This window comes from Monomorium pharaonis, chromosome 11 (genome assembly GCF_013373865.1).
Source record: "Monomorium pharaonis isolate MP-MQ-018 chromosome 11, ASM1337386v2, whole genome shotgun sequence".
Taxonomy (NCBI): Eukaryota; Metazoa; Arthropoda; class Insecta; order Hymenoptera; family Formicidae; genus Monomorium; species Monomorium pharaonis.
This window is the reverse complement of record NC_050477.1, coordinates 14,192,475-14,214,888: the sequence shown is the minus strand read 5'-3', so window position 1 is coordinate 14,214,888 and position 22,414 is coordinate 14,192,475. Positions and strand designations below refer to the sequence as shown.

Genomic DNA, 22,414 nt, shown 5'->3' with positions numbered 1-22,414 from the left:
AATAAAATAAATAATAAGGTATAATAAATAATAAAGAGCACTGTAAATAAAAAATGTAAGTATATAATTTAAAAAATACTCGCTATATATAAATCAAATTCGCTATATATGAAACGCTGTGAAATGTACTATAACAAGATTGCACTTGTTTCTTGAATTTATGGGTGGTGCGTGATTACATTATTTACATGCGTCAGCAGGTGAAAGAAAGAAGTAAAAATAATATGCATATTTTCTCGGGCAAATTTACCACTTCTCTCATTTCTGATCTGCAAGAGCCTGATGTGCGCGTTCATTTTTAAAACAAGAGTTGCAAAATTACGAGGTTACTCCGCTCTTTTGTTTCTCGCTTTACATTCATCGTGTGCCCCGCCGTAACAATTGTTAAATATTGTCGTTTTAGTAGATTGCAAAGGGAGAAAAAAAAGAAGAAACAAAGATAACATTCAACAGACACGCTTAATGAACACGAACCTTCCTGACAGTTCCGCAAACTTGCAGCATAATCGAATTTATTAACTAATTTGTTGCTTCACCGTCGAACGGGCGTTTGTTTATTGAATATTTATTTGTTGAAACTAGTCGACTGATTAAGTTTCACCGCGCGATACTTGCACGCTGTGAAGCGAAATAGCGAAAATCATAACGTAAAGTAGCGACCCAGCCGCCGGCGAGGAAAAAGGATTGAGCTAATAAGCCGATTAGCGATCAAAGGGCGAAATATTACCCCGACACAAAAACGGTACGAAGAGAGCGACATTTTCGCTGCACCAAGTACTGCTGCAAAATTTATACCCTAAACACACAGGGAGAGTGCGTTTGGAAAAAAGTGAAAGCAAAACCGATAGGCGCGAAACGCGGCCAAGTGATGCATATCGGTCACAAACGTTCGGGGTTCGTTGACGCGAAAAGCTTTCGGATGCCTCGGATTCCTTTTCCTTAACGTGTTCGATGGTTTTAAGGAATTCGTGAGAAAATATTGAAGCGACATCAGATATTTCGTTTTCGTCTCGTGAAACCGCACGGCGAATTGTCAGTACGCGGTTTTGTTCCAACGGAGGAAACTGAGAAATACGCGATGCCTATGTATAGGAGCTGCAAAAGTACAACGTAGTCATTATTATTGTTTCCAATGTTAGACAAACATAAGAGTTCTGTTAATTAGCGCGGCAAGTTTGCGTTGGACAACGGAAAATTACAAACAAAGTACAAGTAATGAAACGTGGAGCAGTTAATTAACGTTAATAAAATGGACTTTAGATTAATTTGCAACGAAACCTATACATGTTTTGAATTTGCAGATGTGATAAAAAATTTCCAAGATAAAGAAGTGGGTACTTTTCGTATAACGTTTTGACGGGGGGGGGGAACATTTTCAATATTTAATTTTACGTAACTTTTCATAAAGTTTCATTTTTCATTTAATATTTTTAATTCTTTAAGAATTAAATAGAGAATTTTCAATTAAGTTTGATTAATTTTCAATTAAATTCTCAAAGTACGACATTTCCAATGAAAATAATAAACGGCTGAAAGGAGAGAGGGCATGGAAAAGGCGTCGCGCGGCGCACGATATTTAAATCGTTCAATTCTGCGCCTCCCCCGTCGCCGTCCTGCCTCCACCCCCCCCCCCCCGTGCCGTCACTATTTGTATAAAGAGGAGCGAAATACCGGCGAGAAAACAACCGCGACATGTGTACACGCGCATATACAATTTCCATGCGTTCTGAGATATTCCGACCGACTGGACCAACAATCCTAAACTCGACAAGAAGTGGCAGAAGCGGGGTACATACACCGGATGGGATGGGAAAAGGAAAAAACACGGGGATGAATCTTATAGGATCTGCTGCCAAGTTTAATCGGCGCCGTGGTATCTCGCGGGGGCGGTATTCGATTCCCGGATTCCCGGCTAGGGATGCTGTGGAAGAGAGCGAGAGAGAGAGAGAGAGAGAGAGAGAGAGAGAGAGAGAGAGAGAGAGAGAGAGAGAGAGAGAGAGAGAGAGAGAGAGAGAGAGAGAGAGGGGAGGGGCTGGCAGGGGAAAGGAGAGAGCGCGGAAGAGCGTGCGCGACGGCGACGGCGACGGCGACGACGACGACGACGACGACGACGACGACGACGACGACGACGACGATGGCGATAAAACGAAGAGAGATACACGCTTGCGCCAGGGATATCGCCCTCATCTACTCGCACAGTGCACCCCCCTTCGAGTGAGTGAGCGAGCGCGAGGACGAGAGAGCGGGGCGTGTAGCGGAGGATAGATGGCAGGGCGTCTCTCCCGGGCCGCGCAGGGCCGCGCAAAGCCGCGTTGCACGCACTGTCAGTCCTCCTCAGTTTCGCTCGGCTGTCCGTGCAACGGAGTTGACGCTCCTCGTCAGATCTGCCGCACGTCCGCCCGCGATCATCCCCTTTCGCGCGCGCGAGAGAGAAGGAGGGCCGCCGCGCGTGTCGATCGTCGCCGCGCCGCGCGCGACCGGCCGCTCGATCGGCGCCGCGACGCGCCGGAGACACGCCTGTCGCCGACAGGAAACGGACGGTGGACTCTGGTCGCGTGACTTCCTGGTGACAAGCGCGTTTCGGAGAGGGCCCGTCGGCCCTCTCGTCCCGCCTTGCCGATGCCGATCTCTTTGCGCCCCGACGGAGCCGGGGGATCATCAAGCGGAACGTGTGAAGGAGGGTGAAATTGAATCGCGGCTCGACTACTCGATTTGCGTCTCCCCCCCCCGGGGGAGGAGTGGCGGGGAGAAGTAAAACACACGTTGATTACTTCGAACGGCAACGTGAGCGATGATCAGCGAGTGACTTTGCCGGGAGTAGTAGTATACGATAAGACGACGGGAAAACGTGGGGGTGAGACAAGGATCTGGAGGGATGCACGTATCACGCCCCGCCGGCGCTTTTCAATTACGCGAATCTAGATCACGAAGCTGTTAGCGAATTAAGCGGGCTCGAGAGAGCGGGACTATGCGGGCTGAGTGCGAGATGGAAAGAGGGAAATAATAACGATCGCACGCCGTCGTCGTCGTCGTCGTCGTCGTCGTCGTCGTCGCGAGATGAGAAATCGTGCTGCGGGAATAGCAGCACTCGAAGCAGCGGATCGTCCGAGGCAGACGTAACGGATGTCCCATGGAGCGTGCAGGAGGCGACGAGAAAAACCGGCGACCGTCGATTTGTCCGCCGATAAGCTCGCCCTGATTCCGCCACCCGGCGCACGTTGCCGTTGCCAATTTTCGCCGTGCAAAGTACGAAATTCGCGGGTCGTTTTACAGGCCTGCGAGCAATCGCTCACCCACTCCCTTTCCCTCTCCCCCCCCCCCCCTCGATCTCCCCGAACCCCGAGGATCGATCGGAGATCGGAGCGCACGAGGAAGAAATTGACCGGCATCGCCTCCGAGAAAACGACTATGAGAGATAAAAAATGAGGTGTCTAATCTTGACCCTTGGTCTGCTGGTTTCGGGTGAGTCGAATTATAAATCGCGTTCGGAAATCGCCTGGCCGCGCGATTCGTGTCGTCAATCACTCGCACGTCGCCGACACAGACACGGCACAATCGCCAAATCTCTACCTCCCCCCCTATTTCCCTTCCCTCCTCCCTCAATGTGCAATCGCCGCGAAAGCGGAGTCCGTGTTTCGGCAAATAATACGTATGACCCGTAAACATTCAACAGCCTCGCGAAACAGCGCGAGCGATAAATACGTTTAGCGAAATCGCAATTTTGTCAATTTTGTCAATTTTGTCACGTAAATGAAATCGTTTCCGCTCATTTACGCGTATATATTAATTCTATTCACGTAATTGGCCTGGAAAAGAACGTGCGAATTTTCGTGGCTTTTATAAGCTCCAGTTTTTTCGTTCTTCTCTCTCTCTTTTTGCATGTAGTTTCGGGATAATCCCAAGAAAAATGATACGCCGGAAAATTTCGGAAAAATTCGTACATCGTTAGCTGAGAAATGTATCGCATTTAAGATTCGCAAGAGGAATGTATTGGCAAAATTAATAGACAGAGAGAGAGAGGAGAGAGAGAGGAGAGAAAGAGGGAGCGATCGATAAATTCCTTCAAACAACCGTTTTAATTTACGTGATGATCACAAATACGTATACATTTATTTTTAAGTGTGCGCTTTGTACGAACACAAAAATAAGGGTCGATGGTCGTTCACCCGACAAACGGTCCTTGACCGTTGCGTTGGTTGTATTTGCCGCGACGTGTTTTCGGTTCGATTAATACGAGACGCGGCGAAATTAGATTTATGATTTAGCGGGCGCGTACGAGAGCACTATAACCGCCACTTCTCTTCTTTGCAAAGTAATTTAACGACGTTACGCGAGGCACGTAAGGTTGGGGAGGCGTGTAAACCGTCTTTTTACTGTCTCGCGATACGCGGTGAATATCTTCCCTCCCCTTTTCCTCGCGGGAAGCCGCGCCATGTAATATTATGTATCTAACCCCCGACGGCGGAGGGTGCCGACGGTATATTACAGTGGGTTTAGTTAGCTCCCAAACTTAGTCTTAACTTCGTAATAACTTAGTATTAACATTAGCCTTGTCCAAAATACGGGTTTATGCAGCAATTAACCCGAAAGTCCTTATGTACCGTAATGTAATGAGACAAGGTATAATATCACGACGTAATGGACGGCCACGGTCAATGAAAGCGCAATCCCAAAGTGCGAACGCAAAATTCGATTTGATTCTCTATACATCGTGCAGTTTTGTAGAAAGTATACTGTTATTTAATGTCCCTCCTCTTTTTTTTTTGGCAAGCGTCGAAACTCTCAGCTTTTAAATTTCTTGGTAGAAACGCGAAATATCCCCTAAATCAGTTTATTACATAATCTTTATTCTCTTCAACGTTACAATAGCCAAGAAGGGGAGACTTGGTTTACAATTTCTAAAACGGTTCATCATATACCTTATCATCGTTATGTGGAAAAATGTCATAAAATGTGTCAGTTGAAGCTTTCACGTGTATTCTCATTCAATTTATTTTTTTCTTTTACGATATAAAAGAACTGTACAATTTCATTTCTATCGCTTCAGCAGTTTTAATGATTTTGGCCTTTAGCTTAGCTTGGCCTTACTGTTCATTCAACAGTAAGCGGTACCATGGAGACCGTTGTATTGAATTTTTGCTCTTTGGGACAAAAATTTTATCGACCTACAAGCACCATTTAACCAACCACTCAATAATTCGCGCAAAAATATTATATATAGTTTTTGTTTTTTTTTTTATTTCTTTTTATAGTCGTGCGCAGAGAATTAACAATTTTTAAATTTTTGAAAAATAAAATATGATACGCTTTTATTCACTTTTCTCTATTAGAAAAATAGAAAAATATTTATTGTGTTTGGTATAAGCGCATAGAAGTGATTAAAAAAAAAAACAATATATATAAAAGAGTGATGAAATAAGCAAAAAATCCGGGGCGCGTATTATGAGATTACTTTTCATATTAGCGCAAACAAGGGATTTAAAACGAAATTGTAAACTGATATTTTTCGCGCGTGAATCGCCAAAATTGAGTAAAAGTTTGAAAGATGGGATTTTTTTTTTAATCCACTAACCGAAATGGGATATTCCGTAAGACGACGTAAACGTTCTTACGGCGTATCTAACATTGATGGTTTTTAGTTCTGGCTCGAGATTAAATTGGGATTGTGCTTTAAGACTCCGGAACTCCGGAGTGAACGCGCAATTAGTCGCTGCTGCTGCAAAATGAACTGAATTTATACAACAACGTGATAAGAAACAAGCAAAGAAATTAAATCCACTGTACACTGTTGTAAAAGTGACTGTAGAACTGAGCGGGGAAATAGCCGGAGGGAAGGGAGTGGAAATTCTGATATGTATTTTAACGTATAGGATATGCGGGGCCGTGCAAATCCCACGGAAGCGTAGGAAGGTAAATATTTACTCGCGCGACTACCTGCATCCCTTTAAAGTTACCCTTTTGGAGCCACATTTATTTTTAAACGCACGATTTTCTGACGACGTTCTTATCGGATTCGAAAACTGTGTTGCCGATATCGCGACCGGAATTTTCTCGGTACGAAAGAAAACGCGTACATGGTCCCTCTACACATATATACCGTTTCTTATATGCGTATAATATCGTTTGTTGTGTATAAAAAGTTCTTTCGCGTTGTTACACATTTTTGCTATTAACGGAGGATGGAGATGGCGCGCTCATCCTCAAGTTGGCGTTCATGTATGTACATACAAACGCTATGTATGTATTTACGGAAAACGTCCGACTAAAGTTACGAACTCCCTGAACGGTGAACGATTCACAACGTTGAGGAACTTGATAAACGGTTAATAGAGAGTTCACGCTGTGTCAATTTGCGATATGGTTATTTTATGGCTATTTATGAATCTAATACGAGGACATTATGTTACGAAATGATATTGAATTAGAACACAATTGTATTTACGAACAAATGTTGAATATAACAATTCAATGTTTCATACAAAGCTCATCCAATTCAATGAGAAATAAATAGGCATTTGTTGATAGTCAGAGTGCACATCAGTTTATGAAATATTTTCACGAATTTTTTAAAATTTCTTCTCCTGGTGTCAAGATTCAAAAAGGAGTCTGAAAGAAAGCAGCTAAGAGGGAGCGTAAAACACGATAGACATCGTGTTACTTTTTGATAGAAAGAATAAATCTCTTTAAGGAAATTTGAGTGCAAAATAGTTTTCCCGAAGGGGAAAACGAGATAAAACCAAATTGATTATAAAACATCGCGATAAAGAAACCAGAAGTTCTTGAATTATGCAAATGAAGGGGTTTGCGCGATTTAAATCTTAGAGACGCAAACAGCTAGTGGAACATTATTCGTCGTACAACTTGAATTTATTCCGAAAGAAGGATTTCAACTTTTTTCAGCTTAACTTTACTGCTAAGATATTGAATATTGAAGTTTGAGAAATTGTGGCGGAGATAACAACCTTCGACATTTTCACTAAGAAAGAATCGACTCTAAGCTTAATGAGAAATGTTGACAAAAGTAATCTGCCAATTTACTACTAATTGTTAATATTGAAACATTCTGTAGAAAGACATAGACATAATAAACACATGATTCTCTAATATACCTTTTTTTTTCAACAATATATATTGGCCGGAAAGGAGATATTTTCAATCGGACCTTCTCTACCCCAAACAAATTGTTCTCCATTTGACTTTAGAAAGATGTCCTCATTTTTTTTAACTGTTGCAATCTTGCTGGTTCTAGTTTCTTTTTGTGGTCACGAGGAAAAATCTTTCGTTACAAAAATTCCCCCGGTAACGACATTAAAAAGTCATGCAAAGAATACCTGATAAAAACATCAATTTTATTTTATTTTATAGTACTATTTACAATTCGCATTTTAAAACACTCGTTAAAGAGAAATGAGGAGAAAGGTAAATTTAATTTATCATCGGTTTTTGCAAGATCATCATACGACCTCTGAAATATTTGTAAAAAATTATATTCCGTAATATGCAAAACGTTTTACGTAAAACATGAGTTATTTATACATTTCGTATTACGTGTGTAACGTGTATTTAATTTTATGTTATTCTGCGGAGAGGAAGGGAGAGAGAGAGAGAGAGAGAGAGAGAGAGAGAGAGAGAGAGAGATCGCGCAATAAGAATTAAAGAACACCGTTAACCCGGGAACAACTTTTTTCTATGACCTACTCCGCGGACTGTGTGTACTTTAATAAATCATTGTTATTTATTACGCAGCGCATATAATAACGATTCCGCAAACGATATAGATAATCCACGAGTGTCTGAAAAAGTATTCAAAGAAGGTTTGAAAAATAGTCGAGCGCCTTTTGAAACGTTTATCTGGGGAATTGTCTCTCGCTTTTTTGTCGGATGAGTATTACAGAGACACGGCATAATATCCCGATCCAAAGTTAATTCGCCTAATTGACTGGAAAACGAAACGAACTTTTTTATCGGTGATTCCGGCGCGCTCAAACGGAACCAGCGATAATATATCTTCTTGATCTTTCCGCGAGCGGTGTAAATTACATCCCCGCGCGATCGTTTGCCGCGCGCGCTAAAGGATTCCATTCTCTCTCGCTCTCTCTCTCTCTCTCTCTCTCTCTCTCTTTCTCTTTGTGTGTAGTTCTCTCGCTAAGACAATACAAATACAACGTAGCCTTTGCTTTAAAGTGCAAGGACCCACCCGTTGCACGGCCGATCACAGGACACACGAGAATCGTGCATCGGAGCCGCTCGATCGAGGGCCGTACTTTGATGTCTCGGTCTCTCGCAACGTGACAGCCCTCGTCGGGAAAACGGCGACGCTGAATTGCCGAGTACGAAATTTAGGCGACCGAACGGTGAGTACGAGACACGAGTATCCTCCCTTTGCGCCGCTCGCGAAAAGCGAGCCTTTTGTAGGAAAACGTAACGCTGTATTATCCCGCTGTTTTATCCCGACGTCGAGTACGTGATATGAATTAGATAAGTGAAATTTATTTAAATATGAGTGTATTCGCGGCGCGATTGTTAGAATCAATGCTATCTTCGCTAGATTAAACCCCGTAAAGGGATTAGGAGTAAGGATAAAGGAGATGTAGCAGTATTCTGGAATATCCTAATAACGACTGAACTGCCGTTTCACAAAGCCGACGTACTTTTATATTCTAATAACATTATCCCGCTTATTATAATAACCAATAAAGTTTCATATAATAAGATTTTAGTAATATCGACGTGAAATACAAGTAACGGTGAAAAGAGGAAGAAAGAGAGAGAGAGAGAGAGAGCGATTCTGGAAGTTTATTTTAAGCTCTTTATGGTGAAATTTGAATGATGAAGTTTCATAAAACATCCCTTTTAGCACGCTGAAAGAAATTCCATTGTGAATATCGAAGAAATGTACAATTTTAGTCTCGTAATATGCATTGTACATTGCGCGCGAGTGCCACTTTTATCTCCGGTATATCGCAAAATCGACTGTCAGTGTGCTAAAAATATTTCTCCACCGGCGATACTCTTACTCCGGAAAACTTTTACCAGAAATGGATCGACTCGAAACGAACACGGCAACTTTAGACGCCTGTATTAAAAGCCTGTCTATTAGATTCGCGACTTATTTCTCGCCCATTTGTACGTGTATATATATATATATATATACTGACTGACACGTGTCGAGAATTCTTACGCCAATTTATTCTTTTTTTTTTAAGAGCGAAGTAAAACTTTGGCGTGACGACGATTAAGGCGGTCGTGACGGATAAAAACGTGTACGTGTGCATCATTTGCGACATTGCGCGCGCGCTCGCCATTTGGAGGAAGAAGTTTATGAATAAATTATCAAGAATGAGCCCGAGAGAAAGCGCGCGCGAGACTATCGGCGCTTATACGAGCCACGAAACGCGATTAGCTCGACTCCGCGCGCAGTTTCATATCCCTGTTATGTATATAATACGCGCGCGGTGTTTTTCCTCACATGTATAATAAAGTTGGCCCGTCACGAGGCACTTATATAAAGAACACCACGAGGATAGGCAAGACTGCAATATCTCTTCCTTTTTTCCTTCGCTCCAACTCTCGCGCGCGCGTCCGACTCTCGCGCGCGCCAGTACGCCCGAGAGAGATTTCAACAAAAACTAGGAAGGAAAAAAGGCCGCATTCCCCCCTTCGCATCTTTCGCGTCTGAGTTTTTGCTCGCACCGCTGCTCGTCCCTATTCCGTTAACACCGTTTTTTATATTTCACCGGCACAATCTGTCTCTTTGCCGCGCCCATGTAGGTAGTTGAATTACGTTTTCACAGTGCAGCGTAAATTTTCCACGTTTCGTGTTTCATATATACGAGAGGCGTTAAATTTTAATGGAAAACCTGTTATTTCAAATGACGAATTAATAGGTAGATTGTATCGCGAAAATTTCGACATCTAGAGCCAGATAAAGAGAGAGAGAGAGAGAGAGAGAGAGAGGAAAAAAAAAGAAAGCATATATACCTTTTTCTCCGGTGAAATTTTGCTGCTCCGCGTGCGGATGGCTGAATTAATTTTTTTTTTTTTATTAAAGCGATTTTTTACGCGTTCCTATAAAATTATATTAGTTTCAGCAAATTCAAAAAAAAATTTCCTATTAATGCAAGTAACAGCATCAGCGCGGTGTATAAATACGAGAATTTTCACGCTGAAAAATTAATTGTGGGGAAAGCTAGTTTTTTCTAATATTACTGAAAGCGCGCGCGCGCGCGCGCGGGTTGGCAACGTACAACGTTTTGCCCGTTATGATTTAGACGCGTCGTATTTCATTAAAAAAAAAAAACTAATGCTAACCTCTATGCATTACGACTATTGCGTACATAATTATTATTATTATTACTGTGTTGCCACCGCGCAACATGCATCAACGAAAGTACGTCTCGACCGGGAAATTGTGGTGCGAGCACACGAGCACTGTCAGAATTGAAGTGAACGTGCATCCACGTATTGACATTTTCAAAATAGAGTTCCGAGAGCTTAAGATTTCCCCGCTTTCGCGACTTTTCGCATGCGGAATAGTCAATTGTACGCGGTAATCACGGCAGCGGAGGGAGAGGTGAAAAGTTTTCGGATTTTCCGATGGCTAGCCAAAGTATTCGGGAACGTACAAGTTTGACGTAAATTGATAAATCGATGTTTCCACTTTAGCGTGTAAAGCATATGTATATATTCCGTTCGCGGAGTCGCGTACACACAAACGCGCTCCTCCCGCTATTTCGCGCAATCGCGCGAGATTTCTAATGTTGCTGCTGCACACGGTTGGTAAATATAGGTCGACAAGCACGCGAGCAAATCCGTGTTATTGAGGCGGAACGACAAAGGGCCGCTCAACTATTTTAATTACAGCCAGTGCAAGCTAAACTATGCGATATGATTGCCTCGTCTCGCGTCCATATCCGAAAGTAATGCAAATGCGCTTTGAATATTTCCGTTTGCTTTTACAATCGCGTGCATTTGGAACGGCGGGTAGTTAAAAAAAAAATTTTTTTTTCTAAACAGTCCGAATGTCATTTCGTTCGCGAGGGAAAAACATTTTCGAAATGTACAAATTTCAGATGCATATTGTTCTGCGAAATTAACTCTAACGTTGTTATTGGCTACGGGGGGGAAAAAAAATGGTTTCTTTCGTCAGCAGCTCTCCTAGAGATTTTCAAATTTCTCGCCAAATACGACGTTAACGTTAAATTGCATTCTAATCAGCGTCGAGATGGGCGGTCTCCCTCCCAAAATTATTTCGACAATAGTTCCGCCAGTTCGCCCGCGGTCGAGGCACTTTTTTGTTGCGAGGAGGCGAAAACGCAATCATACGGCCATTCCTCGTTCTCTCTATTAAAGCTAAAATCGAATATGCGCTTTTCATTAGCACTAGATCGTAACTGCCGCGTCATATGAACAAAAGCCGCGTTACGATTCTCCTGCCCGCACCTTTCCCCCTCCCTTTTCATATCGGCCTCCGGTACGCCGAGCACGCGTGCAAAACTCAATGAAGCCGTTTTTATGGGAGAATACGCATTTTTATCCTACGTGCCCGGCATTTCACGTTACACGTTAATATAATATCGCGTCGAACGCATTTATGTAAATCAATCACGTCGGTCCCGTTTTCTCCCGCCTCTGACGCGCGGCGGAAAACGTAAGACACAGACATGTCGAGTGCTATCGATAAAAAAAAAAAAGGAATGAAACGATGAGAGCGAAAAACTCGAATTACACGTCGATCGAGAGGGACGGAAAGGGTGCGAGAGAGGGAGGGGCTGCGAATACGAGATTTCGGCTGGCGGAACGGTCGCGCGTCACCGATATATGGAAAAACGAAACTCCGCGCGTTCCATTATCAAATGGAGGCGTGGGGATCATTTTTACACGTCCGCGGTGTATCGAAATCCGCTTAAATTATACCGCGCGCGCAATCTCCCGATCGAAACGTTTCGCTGGACGGCGGGCTCGTCGTCCGCGGACGTCGTCGTATCCGTTACGTACGTTTCGTTCTTCTTTTTTTTTTCTGTCTTCTCCTTCCAGGTGTCGTGGGTGAGACACAGGGACATCCATCTTCTCACCGTGGGCGTCGAGACGTACACGTCGGACCAGAGATTCGTCGCGTCGCATTTTCCTCACACGGAGGACTGGACGCTACAAGTGAAATACCCTCAACGACGGGATTCCGGCACATACGAGTGTCAAGTGTCGACGACGCCGCCCATAGGTCATTCCATGCACCTCTCCGTCGTCGGTTAGTATAGCAGTTGGCCGGTATCTGCCGGTGTTTCCCCCCTTTCTCTCATTGTGCTTTCCTCTCGTTTTTCACCGGCCCGTTCCGGAGCGCGCGGCGGCGGTGGAATCGCCGTCGGCGCGCTGATTTCGCCCGCGCGTCGCGGCGGATGCTGGGCGCTATATCTATTTGCCGCGGCGGAAGCTTAATGTGCACCGCACGTGCATCGCGATACACCGGCGGCATTTGCCGCGCCGCGGGCCCCCGGCTCTGATTTACTGCATGACTTAATTCACGTGGAGCGTCTCAATGGGACACGCGACCCAGAGTGGTTTCGTCCACCACCCCTCCCTCCCCCGCCGCGGTCTTACGCGTCTCGTGCGCGCCGGGTAATTCACCCGGAAGGATAAAATCAACGGTGAGATTCGGCCGAGATATATACGCGAGTTTTATGAAATCGGGGGGATATCGACGCTTAACTTCTTCCCTCCCACCGTGTCGGAGATTTCCCGTCTTGAGATTTTTATGAAGCTCGTTGAAGTTCGCGCGCGGCGCGGCGGAGACGAGAGCCCGCAGACGAATAGGGATTGCAATTCCCGCGAACTTTACGAATTATAAATTTCTATCATTATACATGCTCGCTCATTCCCGCGGATAGTGGCTTTAATTAGCTTCGTGACTCCGAACTTAATATTAACTTGATATTAATACCCCGGCGTTGGTATCGGTTTCCTCTCCCATTCCGATTTATACAGAAATTAATCCGGCGGTTTTTGATACTAATTAATCTGGTTTCCGGTATGTCGAACTATGTCGACGCTATCTCACGCGAAGAGTGAATTATTATATACGGCAATAAATTCTCTTTCGGTTGCAGCATTTGCAACAACGGAAGTAAAAACGGTAGAACTGGTTAAAGATATAGTAAAGCGAGATATTAATCTCTCAGTTGTAATGCATTAATAATGATCCATTTGTTGTTGTTTATCATTCAGAACATCTGATATCGTGCTTGCACTTGTTTATCTTATGTGATCGATAATGTCAATGCTCCTAAATATAGTAATGACAAACAATAAGCAAACAAAAACCAAGCGTAATGTGCTTAATGGAATTGCAATTCATCATTAATTACATGGCTTTTCAATGTATTTTAATCTATAAATCCTTATTTGTTAAAATAACATTACTACACTTGCATTAATTTCCATGAATTAAATATTGTAGCGAAGCAATATAAAATTTCAAAAAGAAGAATGCGAGTAAATTTAATCAGAGGAAAATTAATCAAGTATAATTTTATGATTTTTAAGTCTCTTTTATTTCAATTTAAACTCATAACTCTTAATAGCTTGTTATTCCAATTTTATTTTATATAAAATAATATTTTATATAAAAATCATACAATAAAAACAAAAGTTGATAGATACAAACAAATGTAATTAGAGCTATTAAATTCTTTATGAATATGCAATATCCTTTTTATTTTGAATTGGATTTTTCCGTTGCGATTTTTATGAAGTTCGTTAAATAAATTATAATTTTACATTAATTACAAAGTTATGAAACTTTGTAAATATAAAGACACAATTATTCTGATTTTGGTCCTTGGCGAAATTGGCTTAAAGTATAACAAATTGTAATTTTTGACTCAATAATTTAGTCTCCATAAACACAAAGCTTGAAAATGGCTCATTTTCAACCATTTGAAATATATTTTATTATTATTTAATTAACATTCCAAATCATTATTGTAATAAATTGTGAGATTTAAATAATAATATACGATTTATTGAAAACGTTTTGTGTGTATAGCATACAATATATGTATTCATTAGAGATTTACCAAATATTTATACGTATAATAATTATTTTGTAAATAGACCATACCAAAATATTTTATGAATACTTTTGTGATTCTTAAATTGAACAAATCATAAAGATTTATCTTAAATATAATAAAAAAATTTATGAAATATGTACAATAAATATTACTATAAATATTTATTTCTAACTATAAATATATATTTAAAATTTTATATACTATTAAAAAAATAAATAGTAATAAATGTTTATAAATATTTATGATAAATCATATGCCGTCTGAGTATGTGTGCATTTGTTTGAGTGTGTGTTCATAACAGTTATACGTAACATAACCCGGAAGGAGAGGTAAATGTAGTATTACGTGGTTTTTAAAGTATATGTCTAAAACTGTGGGGATAGCAATAAGTAATACATACTTATTTTCATCTATGGTACACACACGCGTATGCAACAGAATCAGCAATTTATAAATATAATTTTATGTGACAGAGCGAGTAAAAATATTGTATTAATAAAAATAAATATGATATGTTGCTATCCCAACATTTTTTAATGCATACCTTAAAAGCTATATAGTAGCATATTTATTTCACCCCTCACACATACACTATGATAAACACACGTATACATATAAAAAACATTCTCACATATACAAGAGATAATAAATCATATATTGTCATATAAAATGTCACAATTTATTACAAAAAACAGAATATTACTAAAATAATGATAAAACACGATATTAAAAAATGGTGTAACGAAAACGCTAACCATTTTCAAGCTTTGTTATCGTGAAAACTTTTTGATTAATGAGTCAAAAAATATAACATACTTTCTCTACAGTTTCGATCAATTTAATTTCCCTAAAGGCTAAAACCCGTAGGAATTGTGTTGGGATCATTTGAAATTTTGCTCGTCACAGAATCATTCTCGAATGAAGACAAAATCTCTTTTAAACTGTTCTATATTTTGATTATGAAATAAAATTAATATCTTCCAAGAGAATATACATAAACGGTTTAATTACGAATCAAGAGATAACATTTTTTAACTTTGTAATCTAAATTCAAACTAAATTTTAAAGTTGAGAAGTAGACTAAATATCTGTCGCGTATCTCGCGCAGATCTAAATACAAACCACGTTTAATTCCGTCTTATCCGTTGATGTAAAAAAACGATATTTAAAAAAGTATTAATATTAATAGAAACACTCGAGTATATTAATATTAATTATTTTAATATTAAATTTCTGCATAAGATTTTTGATTGGATTTTTTTATTAATATAAACTAGTATTAATATTCATTAAATCGATATTAAATTTCCATACAAGATGTCTTATTGGATTTTTCTTCAGAATTGGTTTGGTGCAATTTTTTAACTAATACTTCCATGTAATATATCTACTTATTATTTAATAAGACATTTAAATATACTCCCTATTATATGTTATATCCTCTCGTTCTCCATAGAGCCTGTGACGTCGATCGTCGGAGAACCGGAAATGTACATAAACAAGGATAGCACTATGAACTTGACCTGCGTCGTACGGCACAGTCCCGAACCACCCCTAACCATTTATTGGACTCACGATCATGAGGTACGTAATCATTAGACTGGATTCATATTTGACGAAGATGAAAGTAGTAAAAGAAAAGTGTCGGCGGATTAATTTTCAATTATTAATCCCCCGTTTTCCCATACTAGGACGCGTTGCTTAACTTAAATCTATTGTTCTCTTCACTACCATAACTCTTTTACCTTCTCCCATTCAACTTACGCTCACACTCGATCTACTCCGTCTTCACTCTATCATACGACCCGTTTTAAGCAAGTTTTTAAATCTAAGATTCTAAGTTTTCCGAGGACAGAGACAGAGAGAAATGGACGGAGGGGGGGGGAGGGCAGATCGAGGGAAAAAGAGAGGAGGGAAAACTTTTAATTTTAATATTACCTGTTCGGAGCGTTTCTCCTTGTTGAATTTTTAAATGTACGAACACCGCGGAAACTCCGTCTCATTTCTCAACTTCAAAACCTATCTCTCCCCGCGCTCTCCTCCCCTCCTTCTCTTTCCCTTTACCGAGTAAAGTTTTTCTAGTGTGCTTTGCCGACCCTGGTCGCATTATACAACACCTATTTCCACGACCGTGTTTCTGTCTCTGTACCTCGCGGGCTTCTCTACTTAGGTCTTATATTCTTACTTTCGAACTCCACCGACAGTTCATCGCATTAATTCTCTCGTCGTCCTCGCGGTACCTTCCGTTTCGTAATGTTCCTCGCCAATATTGCGCACTGTATCTTTGTTTCCTATTATTACCCGTTCCCAGCTCCCTCCATCGATATTTCCTCGCAATTTGCAGCATAGTGTTCCAAGATAAACACAATAACATCTAATTTAAGTACACAGTTTGTCGCACAAATTTCCTTAATTCTCCAGTTTTTAACGAGACTTTATCATTTATGTTTATTATTATTTATTTCGTAGTTTAAGTAACATGTATTCAAGTTACGTATTATATATTATTACAATTATTCATCTACAGTTAACGTCGTTTTGCAAACCTAATTATTAATTTTCATCTCTTCTCAACTTTCACGTTCCCTGCAGTTTCTCCCTAAGATTTATCTTCCTTCTTTTTGCCAGCTATCTTTTTCCCTTCCGTCCTCCCGTCTCATTTGAAGATTTTCTTTTCGCAATCCGATTTTTGCAATCCTCACATGCGGGTCCAAGTCTTTTTCCGTCCGTCTGTCACTTTATTTCTTAGTCTATTTCCCAGAATTTGACTTTCTTCCTTTCCGAACCCATCTGTTCCGTCGCCCTCGATCCCGTAAGCTTCCGCGTCGCCCGCGTGCGCGCGCGAGGAGATTTCCCTTCGTGTACTTGTTCCGTCTCATCATTCGCTTTCTATCCCGTCTAGGCGCTATTGCATCCGTGCTAGCCAATCCTGCCTCGATATCCCGAACCCCCGAGTGAAAAATTTGACGTGCAGTATTTCCTGCTGGCCCCATATTTTCCGTCTGTCCCGTCGCACGCATTCCTTCCATCCCTATGACCTAGTTAACTCCCCCCCCGCCGTTCGTAGGGAGAATTATGCATGTTGAGATACGCAGTGTGTAGCATAAATATCGGTAAACGCGCAATCATGCTCCTGCACCGTCTGGTTGGTACAATTGATTTCTGGCATCTGTGCATTAATTTTGTTTGTAATTACATGACGTTTACCATTATATGTACACACATGTAATTGCGAGCGAAATTAAGATATGTGTCAACCAATACTCAGGCTTTGATAATTTGCTAGGAAATAAAATTATCATATCCGCGGTGACCCGCGGGATAGCGGTGTTTCAAACTGCGAGTGTTTCCACTCGCCGCAATCCGCTCCCTTTCCCATCCTCGATCCCCGAGCAATCAGTATTATCCACAGTGTAATCCGCTTTTGTGTATCCTCATTATAAAAAGGCTTACATAAGATCGCCCTAATTCAACAAAGTTACATCGCAGGGGAAAAAAACTTGGGTTTGGCTCATTATTTGACGTCGGTACGTATCCCGCCTCGGAAAACAAGCATTCCGATTCGAAAGTACTACGCTGAGGTTTATCAGACGGCAAAAAAGACTGCTCAGACACGCAGAGATTATTGCGGAATAATGCATAAAACATGTCGCGCGACCTTTCCGTAAGAAAATAAAACGCGTACTGTAATTTAAACAAAGTATTGGATTAAATTCATTTTTTTTTCTGCGGAGGACGCCGAGGTTTTTATTAATTATAAATAGCGATTATAATCGCAAGAATGGAAAGAGCGGTACCGCGTCAAAACGGGAAAATAAACGTATTGTTCAGAAACGTATTATTTAGAATTACAAAAACAATAGCTATTGACAAATATTAATGTCAATTATAATAAGTATTATCAATTTGATATTTTGGATTTTCAGAATTTTAGACATTTTGTGGGCCGCCGACAGCATTTAGCCGTCGTGCCATTGTTATATTGGAATTCGGTGACGGCATGTAGCCGTAGTAACGGCATGTAACGCTGATGCATGTTGGATCGGCTTATGAAATGAGAATATGTTAATATTATCTGTTAAGCGCTAAAAACTTTCATTAAACAAAGGTTTAATGGAAGCCAAATGTGTCGCTGTGTCTCGTTTTTAGACATTTTTAAGAGACGCGAAAAATCCCCATAAAAGCGAGAAGCTATTAAAAAAAAAAAAAAAAAAAAACGCTTCGTCAGCTCCGTCGAAATAAAAATGAAACGAACGCGTGCGTTACGTATAGGTAATGACATTTAAAATCTGCATATGTACAAGTGGCATGCAGGTGAAATAGCAGGAATTTATGCTCATATTTGAAATAATTATTAAAAACAGTTATTAATTCCGCTCGTATTGAAACTTAATTAAATACAGAGGTCCTGCCTCATAATTGACTTTTCATTTTGATTCAGAAAAACTCACACGGGCTGTATCTGATTTGGCTGGCAAAGCAAAATGCAAATAAAATATTTTGCTTTTATACTGGGCGAAAAGTAAATGAAATATTTTTAGTTTTTCGGTCTCCGGTATAGGGAATGCATACATGATCTTTGAAATTTTTACACGAAACATGCGTACATACACACACACTAGACGGAATTTTTGGTTACCTCAAACAGTTTTGGAGATATTCGGATATTACAATTTTCCACGGGCACACCCGAATGTGCACATGAACCGCTCGTTTGTTTAATATTGAAGGCGCAAGTTGCAATCTATTGTAGGCTCTCGATAAATATGCATTACGTGAATACATGACGTTGCGGATAATAACGATAGGATTCGTTGCAAAATGTAATAAGCGTGCGGCATGATTGAATCGAAATCCATTTCTAAGCGGACGTGAGAAGAATAAAAAACGAATTGTCTAAATTTAAGAGGCGGAATAAGTGAACGATGTGGACAGAAATTAAAACGAAATTCAGCAAAATACTATTAAGGGAGGAGGGAAGGGGGCAAATAAAGAAATTGCCGTCTAAACGAAACGCGAAGCGGTGTACTCGGACTCTGTGTGGGAAAGAAAATAATGGAAAAACAACATTTAATATAAAACAGACAAGTTGCTCCGAGCTGCAGTTGTATTTTTGGATTTATAGTACTTCTCCGTCGAAAGTTTTTGAAATCCATTCTGCAACAGAGTGACATACGATTCGTTTATTTTGAAAGTGCCGTAAGTTCAGCTTTGAAACATTATGAGTTTCAGCGAAATACAGACATAAACTGATAACTGCTATATCGGTTTCACCAAAGTTTTCACAACTGGATTTCCACCAGTTTACAAACCGGGAAACGCGATCGAGTCCGGGCGAAGGAGAGCTGCCGTTTTTAATCCGTCCATATTCGAAAAATACATTCGAAAAACATAAACACAATAACACCCGCGCACTACGGCCGTGTGAAAGAAAAAACACATTTATTTAAGTAGATTTATCCGAGAAGAGGAAATTTTTCGACAAAACGCGAACTTTAAACTAAATTTACGTATCCCGATGCATTTGCGAGAATTAATTCCAAGCTTCTCGTACGGAGAATGACGGAATTAGAAATTTATCTCACGTCTCTCGCATTCTTGTGTTCGGAGTGAAAAAAAATCTAGCTACTTTATTACAGCAGTTTTTCATCCCTCTCTTCTACGGAGCCATACGCTGATCACATCGGTGATCAGCAACCGAATCTTTTTCCGACGAGGAGGATTAATTAATCATCCAATTAATTGATCCTTTCATCGATTTGTCGAACACTATTGTATAAGCTGTTACAAGAGATTTAATTAGAATAACATTTTTCCGGGATCTGCGCGTGACAGGTGATCAATTATGACAGTCCGAGAGGCGGAGTATCAGTTATCACGGAGAAGGGCGAGGTAACGACGTCATACCTTTTAATTCAACGTGCTCAACCGGCGGACAGCGGACAATACACCTGCCATCCCAGTAACGCTAACACAAAGACAGTCTTAGTTCACGTACTTAATGGTATGTATACTTCTTAATCTTATAACACACCTGCTGTTATTACGCTGTTATTATAACGTCTGTATGGCGGCTTAATGTACCTAATGGCAATCTTTATGCGCTATTCAGCCTCGATTATCCGGTATATTGCGAGAAAATAAATATTACCTCGCGGAGCCGCACTCCGCGCTCACCGTTAATAGAAAAGAAAAGGGTGGAAAAAGGGGAATATTAATCTTTCCGCTTTGCAGGGGAACATCCAGCTGCGATGCAGCACGGCGGGCAGCTCAGATTAGCCAATTTACCTTTTGTAATGATCTCGACGACGCTTTTGACCTTCCTGAATCATCCTTACTAGACGTAGAGCTGGACCATTGTAAATGTTAGATTTGGATATATTTCTTTCGATTTTTCTTTCGCACTTGATCATTCCATTTTCCTCGAGAAAGAGAGAAGACTACCTATCTAACCTACCTACCTACCTACCGCTCTGAATTCTCACTCAACGCAGCTCGTCTGAATAAACGATCGATTAAATAAACTGCACAAGTTCGAGACTCTTTCTACGCGATAACGTGATTTACATTGTATGTACACTTATTGTTTGGGTATGTTGTTATCAAAGACTGCTACTAGCGTCGTTCCCTATGATTTATTGTGTCATCAAATATTTTTAAATGGAAAATAGTGTTTTATATAAGTAACACAGTCCTCAATCAAACTAGTCTTTATACCTTGTGAGAATATTCGTAAATATTCTTTATGGACTGTAAACTTCGCCTCCGTATTGTCTGCATCAATAAGCGTATCTCGCAAAAGTCTGCAGGCGAATGTAATGGACGTGAGAGAGGATCGTACTTTGGAACGAAAAAAAAAAATCATAACGTAATAAAAGATATATAAGAATAAAATCGATAGCGATGTACCGAAACACAAAAGCGACAGAACGGTCTCGTGTGGCATAAAGTAGAAAAAACGAGAAAGATGAAATTTTTGTTGAAAATATTGTAATGCGCTAAAATATTGTAATATGCGATTCAGGATATCGATCGATGTAACTTTTTCCTTACGACGGATACACGAAAAGTGAAAAATTTCTTTATTAACTTCAACTTTCAAAGATTTCCACTTCTCATGTTTTTCTTAGGGAAAAAAGTTACGTGATCGGTATCCAGGGCAAAGACAGGGTAAACAGAAATCAAATACATTTGTGAATATATTTGCCGATTACTTCATTTGAAGAGCTCAGATCCGAGCAACAGGTAACATTACATTTTGCTTTGCCACGTTTTACAAGACAATACGTTGCGCTTGCCAAATAAGAAACTGCGTACATGTTACTGTTATACAGGAATAATTTAGATGTTAACATAGAGAGATGCGTATTAAAATCTATTACGTTGTAAAGGAGAGAACCACATATAAAAAAATATAAATATATTATAAGAGACACTGTAAAGCCACTAAAATAAAAATATTCGATGATGTGTGAATGAGCGTGAGATATGATTCATCACTCGCATATAAGTTTTTGAGAGAAAACCGTTTCTCAATGATCGTCTTCAATACAAAAGAGAAACCCCGTTAAATTTGGCACTCGAACAAAACTATAAAGAAATACGCTTCGATAACCATCGAATGTTACACTGTAATCACGTTAAATTTCTAGTCGTCGATTTAATTTATTAATTGTTGATGCTTTATTTCATGTTAAATTATTTATTTGATAGAGAGGACTTATACTGTTTCGAGTGACTTATAGAGTTCAAATATGTGGTGATAATTATATAAATTATGTAATTATATATAAACAGAACATTATAATTGTAAATTTAGTATCTATAATTGCAAAGAAAATTATAATTACAGATTTAGTGAATTAGCGATAATTACAAAAATATTATAATTAGAAATTTGATATTTATTATAAATTATGTAATTATCAAAGAAAACTTGCTTGTTTATCGCACGGACTGGTATGTAATATGTCTTTGTTTTATCAAATGTATTATTTTTAATATGTTATGTTACGCAAAAAACATACATAAAAAATATAAAAAGTGATTTTAATATTTGTTGAAGAAGAAAAACAGCTTAATTTAATTTTAGATTGTATGACTGAAAATTTTGATAAGAATTTAAGAATAAGTTAAATAGAAAGACCTGGTTTCAAATTTATGACATCTTTTTATGTTCTCAGAATACTTATTTATAATATTGTCGCCAGAAATAAGAACATGTATCTCGTATACTTGATCGCGAAATTATTCCAATTTAAATGGGCAGTTTGAGACTCTCGACCACTTCTTGATTTAGTGAGTCTATTAGATAATAACTATTTGTTATTGTTGTGCAAAGAAAT

At 39.8% G+C, this 22,414-nt stretch overlaps 1 protein-coding gene across 1 annotated transcript; it reads left to right on the top strand.

The window, feature by feature from the left end:
* Positions 1-2,318: 2,318 nt before the first annotated feature.
* Positions 2,319-21,014, top strand: LOC105834162 (SPEG neighbor protein). The gene is made up of 6 exons (XM_012676436.3): positions 2,319-3,462; positions 8,185-8,354; positions 12,037-12,247; positions 15,526-15,653; positions 19,905-20,073; positions 20,304-21,014. Exons 1-6 carry the CDS (start codon positions 3,423-3,425, stop codon positions 20,408-20,410), a joined length of 825 nt encoding a protein of 274 aa, XP_012531890.1. The 5' UTR covers positions 2,319-3,422; the 3' UTR covers positions 20,411-21,014.
* The last annotated feature ends 1,400 nt before the right edge of the window (positions 21,015-22,414 follow it).

What these genes read in the sequence shown, in the direction of transcription:
- LOC105834162 (XM_012676436.3), top strand. Translation starts at nt 3,423, where the DNA reads ATGAGGTGTCTAATCTTGACCCTTGGTCTGCTGGTTTCGG. An exon ending in GAAATTTAGGCGACCGAACG is followed by an intron (nt 8,355 to 12,036) that starts GTGAGTACGAGA and finishes TTCTCCTTCCAG; the next exon opens with GTGTCGTGGGTGAGACACAG. An exon ending in ATTGGACTCACGATCATGAG is followed by an intron (nt 15,654 to 19,904) that starts GTACGTAATCAT and finishes TGCGCGTGACAG; the next exon opens with GTGATCAATTATGACAGTCC.